The sequence below is a fragment of the Otolemur garnettii genome, unplaced genomic scaffold (assembly GCF_000181295.1).
Source record: "Otolemur garnettii isolate 467f Iridium unplaced genomic scaffold, OtoGar3 scaffold00156, whole genome shotgun sequence".
Classification (NCBI taxonomy): Eukaryota; Metazoa; Chordata; class Mammalia; order Primates; family Galagidae; genus Otolemur; species Otolemur garnettii.
In genome coordinates, this window is record NW_003852551.1 from 2,507,459 (window position 1) to 2,519,337 (window position 11,879).

Below are 11,879 nucleotides of genomic sequence, written 5' to 3' on the forward strand. Positions count from 1 at the left end.
AAAAAAAAAAAAAAAAAAATAGAGGAGACCAGGCATGGTGCCTTAAGCCTGTAATCCTAGCACTCTGAGAGGCCAAGGAGGGTAGATGGCTTGAGCTCAGGAGTTTAGACCAACCTAAGCAAGAGTGAGACCCCCATCTCTAAAAGTAGCCTGGCATTGTAGCCAGCGCCTATAGTCCCAGCTACATGGGAGGCTGAGGCAAGGGAATTGCTTGAGCCCAAGAGGTTGAAGTTGCTGTGAGTTGTGATTCCACAGCACTCTACCAAGGATGTCAAAGTGAGGCTATGTCTCAAAAAAAAAAAAGGAAGGATCACCTCCCTTTTTCCCTATGGATCCCCCATCCTCCTCACTGGGATGCCTCACATTGAGCCTGACCCCTTTGCTGAGCTTCCCAAATCCCTGTCCTCCTCACTGAGTCTCTTCTCCATTTCTGGATAATAACAACAATCATTTGCCCTTTCCTGAGACTCCTTGTCCCTGATGGTGCTGATAGTAATCCATTCATTCATTCACTCACTCATTCAACGCTAATTGTGTCAGGTGATGTGCTAGGCCTCAGTTAAACTCATCCAAAGGCAACTTTCTAGGAGAAGATGGTATACTAGGAGTGCAGAGGTCAAAGAATTAGACATAAAAGCAGGAATAACATTTGGAAGGCCCTGGGCTTTGGCAAAGCAACAGTAAAGCAGCTTTAAAGGAAGCTGTTGATAATCAGATCAGATATTGCCAATGACCTTCCAACAATCAGAATTTAAAGCCTTTCTCAGCCCAACCCAAACGGTGGACAACACCCCTGACAGTCACTCATTCCATAAGCATGTGGTCATTGGCTTCTGCTTGCATACCTCTAGGGACAGGGAGGTCATCACTTGATATTTTGCCTGCCCCATCCCTGGACAGTCATGATTGCTAGAATGTTCTTCAAACTATGCTGGAATGTACCTGCCTATATCTCTCCTTTTTGCCCCTTGCTCTGAAGACATATCCCAATGACCCAGGCGCCTCTTTTGGGCCAGCAGAAGGGCACATTCCCAGAGCCCTTTCTTCTCCAGGGCCCCAAACCAGAAGCAGATTTGTCGGCAGGGTGACCTGTGAACTGTGAACTCCAAACAAGGTGTGTGCAGCTGAGAAGGGAGAGGCTGAGGAGGGGGCGGGGGGAGTGTGGGAAAGAGTCTTGTCTAACCCAACAAGTCCTAGATTCTCCCCGCTTACCTGTGAGTCACCCCGAACTAGGCCAAACCAGTCCACAGGCCCACATGCCGACAAACACACGCCGCGTCACACAGGCCACCACATGCGCCAACTCACAGACACCAGCACAGACCCGCAGGATTACACAGGAACAAAAATACACCCAGACATCTTCAAGAACACACAACATCAGAGACACACGGACACACACAAACACACACAGAGACACCCAAACACAGAGACAAATGACGCACAGGTGCACACTCACAACACACACAGTCCATTCACAGCCACAAACTTGCTCCTCTTAAAGTTCACCTACACCTGAACATGACACACACTTGGATGCACACGTCTTACACATCCCCAATTGCAGCCCCAGATGTCTCATCCTCCCCACCTCCATTATTTGCCAAACCTGGTCCAGAGAACCCTCCCCCAGGAAGGGGACATAAAAAAATAATGTCCCTGTAAGTCACCTGCTTCCCTATCTAAGTGAGACCTACACTCCCACCGAGTCTGTCATTATCTGCCTGGGCCCCAAATAGCCAGGAAGAACCCCACATCCTCCCAGCTGACCCTCCTGCTCTTTCCCTTTGCCCTCTCCAGGGCCAGCCTCCTCCACTCTCCTTCCCTCCCTCTACAGCAGTGGTTCTCAGCCTTCCTAATGCCACGATGTATTTTCATTGTTACAAAGGGGTTGCGACCCACAGGTTGAGAACCGCTGCTCATTACATCCCCTCTCCCCCACTGGAGCTTCCATGTAGGTCTCAGAGCCAGCCCAAGAACCACATCTCCCTCTTCTTTGGCACAGGGCAGGCACACTGACCCCTGCCCAGGACCCAGGAACCTCTAATTCTAATTCTCCCTCCCCTAGTATGCCAACAAATCTACCACCAAAGGATCACAGAAAACTCTGGAGTCCAAACAGTCAGCCCTCTGCTCTCTGCATGAGGCCAAGAAGGTCTCTTAGCAAGGCAGGGCACAAAGTGGTTAGAGCATAGACACTGGAGTTACAGAAACCTTAGTTCAAATTCTGGTCCCTTTCAAGTTAACTTTGAGCAACTGACTTAACCTTTCTGGACCTTAGTTTCCTTACTATAATTAGGAGGAAGCTAGGAGGTGGGATTCATGGGGCTGCTGTAAGGATTAAATAAAATCATGCTTAGAAAACAAACTGTAAGTGGCAGCTGCCCCATCATCATTAGAAGCCTTCAAAGCCCCGAGTAAGCCTCAGTGCCCCTGCATAGTAACCCCAGAGGGGCCCCACACTTTACAACATCCCCACAGTTAGTTTTTAGGAACCCATCCTTCTACCTCTGATCCCACAAGACAGATTTAGGAGAGTCATTCCTACGCAAATAAAAACCAGGCTTAGGAATCTTGATGCCTGTTACCGTAGCTGCCAGCACAGAGCCAGGTGGGGTAATTATTGCTGCCACTGAGATGTAATTAATAAGCATCCCTGCTATTTTGGCAGCTCAACTCTCTAGAGTTCAAAGCATGTTCCTGTAACTGCCTCCTCCTTCCTCATCTCTGGCCACCAAATCCACTCGAAAACTTAAGGCCCAGAGAGGTTAAGCAACTTGCCCCAGGACACTGAGCAACTTGGCTGGGTGCCTATTCCCAGGCTGGGTCTGTGGCTCCAGAACAGAACTGTAGAGTGGTAGGTGCTGCTGAGGAGAAGGTGATTCCCCCACCTGCCATTGTCTCCATGGCAGGCTTTCTCCTTCCCCAGGAGAGAAGGGGAGGGCAGCAGTGGGTTTCAGGAGGTAACCTGTGGGTGAAGGGGGGCAGTGGTGGCAGAGGTAGCTGATGCTCAGGGTGCTGAATGAATGGGCCTTGAGTTGGAGAACCAAGAAACAGGCAGAGACCCAAGAGGGGAAAGCCAGGCCAGTCTCCCCTCCCACCATCACTCCACATGGGAACCAACCCCCACTCACCGTCTGTTTGGGAACCCAGCTGTCCGGCCAGCCCGGAGCTCCTGCTGTTGTGCCTTGCTGCCCTGATGCTGTTGGGCTCCCAGCTCCTGGAACAGGGCTGTAGGACACCCCGTGATGGGGCGTGGCCCCTGGGGAGGCTCCTGCCAGTCCTTGGATTCCTCAGGGCCCAGGGGGTGTGGAGCTGGTTGGGCCAGTTCCTCACCCTCCTTCCCCAGTGCCTGCCCACGCCTCTGCAGGGTGACAGTGATGTGGTAGCGGGTCTTCCTAGCAGAGGTACGTGTGTGTAGGGTCTGAGCTGACTCTGGTGGGGCTGGCCCTGGGGTGTCAGTCTCGCCCTTTGCCCCCTCTGTCTCAGGGAGGGAGGCAGGGCGGGGCAGCAGGAGTGCGTCTTCCAGGTTTCTGGGTGGCTCAGGCCTCAGAGGGACCTCTAGGGCTGTGAAGGGGGGTTACTGACAGGCACAGTCTGGGGATCTCTGTCCCCAGTGTCCAGCAGCAAGCTCCGGGTGTGGTGAGGGCTGCCTGGTACTGGCAAGCTCTGCTGAGGCCACAGCCAGTGCCAGGCTCTCGGGCCCCATGGAAGCATGGCTGGCCAGGTCAGAGGCGCTGCCCACAGCTGGCCTCTGTAGGCGTCCCAGGGGCTGAGCAGGACCCTTTGAGATGTGCTGTTGTTTCCAAATCCAGAAACCATCATGGCTGCCTATGTGGAGGTCCCATTCGGAGCGGCTTTGAGCTGGGGCCTAGGGGAAATAAGAACAGGCATCAAGAGGGGCAGGGGCATGGTGACATCTCCCACGCCCCATCCAGGCCACCCTTCTTGGCACAGCAAAGCTGAGCAGGGGATTAGGGATTATGTGGGCATGCCTGCCTCAAGTGCCTCTGCCCACTCCAGGCTACCAGAGAGCCTGCAGCCATCTCCCTTGGCCCCTCCCTGCCTGATTCCCACAGCACACCTGGGAGAAGGTCCCTGGGCATAGAGGTGTACCTGGGAGATGAGAGAGCCAGGGAAAAGCTCTCTCCTGAAAGTGGGACAACACCAGACCTCTGTCTGCTGCCTTCTGTTGGGGGTTCAGCCTGGCTGTGGGGATGACAGCTCAGAATCCCAGACTGATATGGAAACTGCCCCTCAAATTACCAGTTTTAAGGGATGGGCTGTGTCCTTAGCAACAAAGAAACCTAATTTGGGGTCAGAATTCTTGCTAGCAGGGAGTCCCTTGGTCCCAACAGCCTTAATTTACTCATCTATAAAAGAGGTGCAGCCTCTCATTCCCTAGGACTGAACACCTCAAGAGACAAAAGAGCACAGCGATCAATGTGGGGGGAGCTGGACCCAGGCAACTAGGGCTTGAATCCCAGCACTGTTACTGCCCAGCTGCAATCCCACTGGCACCTCAGTTTCTCCATATGGAAAGTGGGTGTGATATTAACAGTACTTGCCTTCTGGGAGTGTGGTACAGATTGTACCAGATAAACCATGCAGAGTGCCCAACACATAACAAGCAGTCAATTAAAATCTAGTAATTACTAATGGTATTCGGGACCAAAAAGAGACACATGACTGCTTGAACCACTTCCAGAGGAGTTAGCTTTGCTCCTCTAAGGGGAGAACACCATATCACAGTCCAATTCATGGCTCAGATCTCTACCATTTCAAGTAGGGTAAATGTGGCCAGAGGTTAGCCACTGGCCCAGCATTACCCCTGGAGGACCATGCCAGGAAGTGGGGGACAGGAGCCAAAGATGGGAGGAGGTCAGGTCCAAGAACAAGGCAGAGAGAAGGGGGTCCTGGGAACAGGCTCTGTCTCTACATGCCTCCCCTAAGAACTCTAGCACTAGGAAGTCACGCTTCCTGAGCGTCCATGCCCCAGCATGCTTGACCTTCCACATCCATTACTTGATTTCTCACAATAGCCCTGAGAGAGAGGCATTATTGTCTCCACTTTGTAGATGGGGACGCTGAAGTTCAGAAGTGGGGAGTGATCCACCCAGGGTCACATAGTGGATCAGCAGCAGAGGGATGACTGGAACTCCACCTGTCTGACTTGTAAGTCAGGGTTCTAAGGGCCTACCCAGCCCTCCCAGAGCTTCTGTTCCCCCAGCCCCACCCCACTCCCCTTGGCTTCTCTCCTACCTTGAGGCTGATATTGCTGGTGCTGCCCTGGCCCCGGGCCAGGTCAGGGCAGCTCTGGCCACCCCAAGGCCTGGGAAAAAAGCACAGGGAGAAGAGAATGAAGTAGCTTTCTCCTGTCCCGACACCATCACCCTGAGCCTGGACTCAGCAAGCCCTCTCCCTTGACCTTCTCTCAGGGCCCACAGTCCAACAGGATGGGGTCCTAAAACATGTCCATGGAAAGTCTATGTGTCAGCCTCCTCTCTGCTCCATCCCCAGAGCCAAAGAAAGAATGGGCTTGGATCAAAAGTAGGGCCTGGCTTTGTATCTGAGCTGGAATACAGGGAGCAGATAGTGCTCTGATAATTCAGAAGCTTGCCACTTGCTGAGGCCCTCCATGTGCCAGACTTACCACTAAGGAAGTCTCCTTAGTGGTCTCCTTTAAGCCTCACAATAATCCTAGAAAGTGGATCACTTAGTGCCCCCATTTTTCAGATAAAAAAACTGAGGCAGCACCTGTGGCTCAAGGAGTAGGGCACCAGCCCCATATACTGGAGGTGGTGGGTTCAAACCCGGCCCTGGCCAAAAACTGCAAAAAAAAAACCCCACAAAAAAAACAAAAAAACTGAGGTCCAGAGAGTTGAAGTGATTTGTTTACAGTCACACAGCTAACGAGCCTCGGAGGTAGAACTCCTGGAGTTAGGACTTCACTCCAAAGGTTGGCTGGATGTCCCAGCAATAATGGGGGAAAGATGAGGACATGCCTTGGCTCCTTTTCCATGCCCTCGCAGCCCCTGCTCTACCATCAGAGGCCTGTGCCTCAGTGCTGAGAACTAAGTGCAAGTGCATGCATGGCATGTGTCATCACGCACGGCATGTGTCATCACGCTGGCCCTGCCAGCAGCCTGCACAATTCCTCCTCTGCCCTCCCCACTCATGACTCACTCCCCCCTCAACCCCACCTCCTTCTCTCCTAGTGCTGCCTGGGCCTATAGGGCAGGTTTCTGCCAGACAGGGTAAAGGGAGAGGGCGTGCCCTCCAGGCAGAGATGGGCAGGGCACTGGCAGGGTGTGGGCACCCCGGGGTACTCAGGCTTCCAGGCATAGGGTGACAAGTCTCTCCCCTCCCCTCTTTTCAGGGTGAGAGAGTAATACATATGTCTCCCCCGTTCTATCCCCACCCTTCCTGGAGAACTAAAGATGGCTGTGCCACCATACGATCAGAACAACTGCCCCGTAACTGCACAGACACACAAACACCCATGCCTGAGAGTACACCCCATGCTCTTCCTACAGGGCCAGTGAGCTACCAGAGTTCTCTTGGATTTTCACTATCACCCTCCCAGCCTTTCCACTCAGCCATCCGCATTCTATTTGTACATCAGCTACATGGGCTACCCGCTTGGAGAGGCAAAACAGTTTGCTCAAGGGTTAGGAGCCAGGCCACCTGGCTTGCAAACAGTCTGGCAGTCTCTGAAGGCAACGAAGCTTCAGGAAGTGGGCTCTGGAGTCAGACTGCCTAAGCAGACGTCCCAGTTGTGTGACTTTGGGCAGGTGACCTCACCTGTCCGAGCCTCCATTTCCGTATCTGAATCACACAAATACCTGCTTCATAGGGCTACTGGGAGGATTACACGAGATAATCCAGGTAAAGCATGAAGCAAGTGGCAAATAAAAGCTTGTTAATATAAGGTAGAGTCATCTCCAGGTGAAGGGATGATGGGGAAAACCTCTCCGCGGCATCCAAGGGCAAATGGGGTGCAGTCTAAGACAACTCTGGAACCTTTCATGCTCCTGACAAAGGGACATGAAGACATTGGCCTGTGATGTGAGAATCAAAGTCCACGGGTGAGGGAGGAACTACTACCTTTGCCTTTAAACTTTGTCTGCAGAGGAAATCATTGAATGTAGGCCACCTCCCTGACTTAGGAAATTGCCAAGTATTGTTTTGTTTTGTTTGCAGTTTTTGGCCAGGGCTGGGCTTGAACCCGCCACTGCCGGCATATGGGGCCTGGGCCCTACTCCTTTCAGCCACAGGCGCCACCAGTAAATATTGTTTTAAAGTTATAAAAAAGCACAAGGAATCGTTCCACATTCACAACTGTGGCACCTTGACACATATTCTTATGCTTAAAGATACCCAAACACACTTATTTGATCAATCATTACACTCTAGCGCGCGCGAGTGCACACACACCCTCAGGTGTCCATCTCCCCTCACCTATCCCTGGATGTGGCCTCCTCCAAGGTCTCCTTCCCCCTGCGCTCCCTCCGGACCCCTAGTCCCGCCAAGAGGCGGACCAGGCGTGCCCCCAGACCCCTGCGCCGCTCGGCCATGTCAAGGCCCGGTTCTTGAGCTGTCTGGGCACCCGACAACAGGGGCCACCCGGATCTACCGCATTTGCGGAGAAGCGCCTCCTCCAGCAGCCCCACTGAACAAACAGCCGCCCCACCCGCAGCGCGCGGGCCAGCTGCTGCTCCTGCCCTGGGACAGGGAGCGCGCTCTGGAGGGCACTGGCCCCACCCCGGACCTCAGCCCAGGCCCTCCGCCTGAGCACCCGCCTCTGTCCCCTGCACTCCAGCCCCATCCGTGCTTTTTCAGACAAGAGGAGCCAGGGACACACCGGGGATGCAAGCCTGGAAGCTGGACACACAGGACCTGGGGTTGGAAAGAGGGGCCTGAGGTGAGCAGTGGCCGGGAGGCGGGATTGAGTAAGGGGCGCCTCCTAGCGGCAGACGAGACAATAACGTAGGGGCAAGGCCAGGGACTGGAAAGGGGGAGTGGACTCGCAGAGTGGGCGGGGATTAACGTGAGAGGTCGATGTCCCAGGAGGGGCTCAAGGTGTTACTGAGGTGGGATTGGAACAGGTGGATCCTAATCCTACTCCGCCCTTGCCCTGCCATGCTGGGTTCCCTTTGAGACCGCTACGACGCAGAGCAGGAATCCCGTTTAGCACCGCGGTGGGGAAGCGACTAGAACCCCTCTGAAAATTACTGTTTATTTAACAATAGCTATCATTTACTGTGATCATAACTTGGACCTCCTGCCTGCCAGGCAGTACCCTTTTCCACCTGATGCTGTCTCTGACTCAGGAGTGGGGATGGGGAACATCTTGCACATTTGAGGGGGTCCTCTGGGGCTTTAGGGAGAAGGGCCATCAGAAGGGTCCCCACTCCTCAGGTTCTTTGCCTGTAGCCCTTTCCCTGAGTTTGGCACCCTGTTAGCACTTTGCCCTCTGTGGTGACTGGTCCTGGCACACAGATGATTTCATGTAGCTGGGTCATGAGTGGACACTGATCCTTGTGTCTCCTTCTTTGCTTCTCCCACGGAGAGGAGCACCCCACTTGTCCATGTTGGGAGTATGGCTGAGGGAGCACTATGGCCATGAAGGAATTGTGAGTGAAGGTGATGGGAAGCAGCAGAGATACCTCTGGACGGGTGTTGGAAAAGCTGTTCAGAAACAGGGCAACGTGCCCAGGCTGGGCAACACAGTCTGCTAAGTTTTGGAGGGCTAGACTGTCCGATGGTGAGTTGAGATGGAGGGCCTGGTTCCAGATAGGTCCCAGACAGGGAGTGCATGCCATGCCCATCCTGAGGCACATGGCTGCAGGCCCCCATGCACATGGCATCCCAGGCTCTTCCCAGTTGTATCCCCTGACCTACTCCCATGTGGTATATGATGTATGGTAAATACATGGTGGCTTCCCCCTCTACTGCTGAAGCTCAGGAGGCCCCACCTCATTGGAGAGAAAACCCTTTAATTATTCTGCCCCAGCCCCTTCCCCTGGGCAGTCTTGACACCACATTCTGGCCGTCTATTCTTGATTTCCCCCAGATGTCAAGGACACCTTGATCTTGTCCACATGGCAGGCCATCTGTTTCTCTGATGGCACCACTACAAGATCTAGTACTCCCTGGTTCCATGGGGCAGGGCAGGCCAGAGAGGCCAGCGAAAGGTGGGCATGAGCCAGGCCCTGGGACCTTGGGGCATGCAGCCGATGGTGCATCTTCAGGTGGACGTGCTGGGTGAAGCGACTCAGGCAGATGCTGCACTGGAAGGGCCGGGCCTCCAAGTGTAGGCGCAGGTGGGTCTTGAGGTTGCTGGAGCTGCTGAAGCGCTTGTGGCATGTCTGATGGGAATGGGCACTGGCATCAGCTCTGCCCTAGGAGGGTCAGTAGTTCGGCACCCCCTCCCCGTTTGAGAAACTACCCCCTAAAACAACTACCTCCCTGTCCATGCAGGCCCAGAAGCTCTTCATGATGATTTTTCCCTGTGGCCCACAGTGACCACACATCAGAGCCAGGCTGACTGGGATTAGTGTCCTTCTGCTCCCTGTGTGAGTTTGGAAAAGTAACTTCTCTAGACTCTTGTTCTCCTCATTGGTAACATATGATTATTAATACTTAGCCTCATACACATGGGGGCCCGAATGAGATAATCACACAGAACCCTTATGTGTGAGACCGCAGCTTCAGTGGATATAATGAATGTTTACTGGGGCTGCCATATGCCAGGAATTGGTTTCATGTCCTAGTATAACTCCTGTATTATAGTGAGAAAGCTGAGGCTCAGAGGAGTGAAGTCACTAGGCAAAGGTCACACAGCAAGTTGGAGGCAGAGCTAGGATTTGAACGCAGGCAGCCTGACTCTATAGCCCAGACTCATAGCTCCTACACCGCTTTCATTTCCGTTCCTGTAAAAGCCTGAGAAAGAATTCCTACCCTTCTAACTTCCCAAGGGACATGGTCAGGCTCACAGAAAGAGGGAGCTAACATTGATCTAATGGTTTTCCTACTGTGATACTTTGCATACACCACAGCACTAACTCCTCCAACAACCCTGGGAGGTAGGCAATGGGAATCCGTTCTCTAGGACCCCCAACTTTATTATTCCCTCCCAAACATATGTCTCTATTTCTCCTCCAGGCCCTGGGAGTGACTTCCAACACCACTCATTCAAGGCCGAGAGGGATCATTTTCACACACACTGGACTCGCTCCCTTCCAGTTTCCTCTTTCCTGTCTCTATTTGCTCAGAAGAACTGGGGAATAGAGGCTGTAGGTGTCACCCTCCTGGGGAGGGAAAAGGAGGGGAATGGGGAGAGTCTCACCGGGCACTCGTGGGGCCGCTCTCCAGTGTGCACCAAATGGTGCTTCTGTAGGTGGGCAAGCTGGGTGAACCTCTTCTGGCACAGGGTACACTGGAATGGACGCTCCCCACTGTGCACGCGCAGGTGGACCTAAGCCAGGTGTAAGTGAAACACTGCCAACTGCCCAGAGCCACCTGCAGGGCCTGGGGTCCTCTCTGAATAGCTGCCCACATCCCTGCATCCTCTTGTTGGCAACCAGGCCTTTCAATGCCCTGCCTCTCTATCACCCGCCAGGATACTCCTACTCTTTCTGCTACCCTGCAGGGGATGGCAGTGTTTGAAGGCCTGATAAGGACATCCCTGGTATACCCTGGAGCAGTGCCATTCAGAGTGGTCCGCAGACCAGCAGCACTGGTATCAAACCCTGGGAGCATGTTAGAAATGCAGATTCTCAGGCCACACCCTAGACTCGCTGAACCAAAAACTCTGGAGCTGGGCCTAGGAAACTGCATGTTTACTAGATCTCCAGTGGTTTGAGGCTTATTAAAGTTTAAGAACTCTTCCCCCACTGGACACAGTAGGGCTGCTGCCCCATAACCACAGCATTTCCTTAACCTCAGCACAAGCCAATTTGTGCATAATTTCCGGTCCTTGCTCACACACAGAGATGTGCCCATGGGCGCCCCCTGCTGGGAGATGCCATGATGAGGCCAACAACACCAGTGCTGACTTCCACTTGAAAAAAGTTGTCAGTGTGGTCTAAACTCACCAAAAGTTACCCATTCTCCCATCTGACCATCAAAAAAATAAATAATCCTAACACTCTGGAAGGCTGAAGAGGGTGGATTGCCTGAGCTCAAGAGTTCAAGACCAGCCTGAGCAAGAGGGAGACACCATCTTTAAAAATAGATGGACATTGTGGAAGGTGCTTGTAGTCCCAGCTAGTTGGGAGGCTGAGGCAAGAGGATTGCTTGAGCCCAAGAGTTTGGGGTTGCTGTGAGCTATGATGTGATAGCACTCTACTGAGGGTGACAAAGTGAGACTCTAAAAATAAATAAATGAATAAGTAGATAAAAAGAAAGACAGAAAAAAAGAAGAGTCTTTACTGGAAATCCAAAAATGTAGTTATCCTGGAAAGGGCTTTGTACTAGAGGTTAAATCAAAACCTAATACCTGGGCGGCGCCTGTGGCTCAAAGGAGTAGGGCGCTGGCCCCATATGCCGGAGGTGGTAGGTTCAAACCCAGCCCTGGCCAAAAACTGTAAAAAAAAAAAAACCTAATACTAGGCTTGGTGCCCATAGCACAGGGGTTACAGCATCAGCCACATACACCAAGGCTGGTGGGTTTGAACCCAGTCCAGGCCTGCTAAACAATAATGACAACTGCAACAAAAAAATAGCCAGGCATTGTGGCAGGCACCTGTAGTCCCAACTACTTGGGAGGCTGAGGCAAGAGAATCGCTTAAGCCCAAGAGTTTGAGGTTGCTGTGAGCTGTGATGCCATAGCACTCTGCCGAGGGTGACATAGTAAGACTCTGTCCCCATAACCA

The 11,879-nt window shown here is 53.0% G+C and overlaps 1 protein-coding gene across 1 annotated transcript in view; it reads right to left on the reverse strand.

Moving 5' to 3' along the window:
* Positions 1–9,056: 9,056 nt before the first annotated feature.
* ZNF683 (zinc finger protein 683) overlaps positions 9,057–11,879 on the reverse strand; it is an 8,670-nt gene continuing 5,847 nt past the window's right edge. Inside the window, exons 5-6 of the mRNA XM_023519114.1 lie at positions 10,352–10,480; positions 9,057–9,371 (exon numbers count right to left, since the gene is read on the reverse strand). Of these exons, the coding sequence (XP_023374882.1) occupies positions 9,057–9,371; positions 10,352–10,480 (444 nt within the window). The remainder of the gene's footprint in view (positions 9,372–10,351; positions 10,481–11,879) is intronic.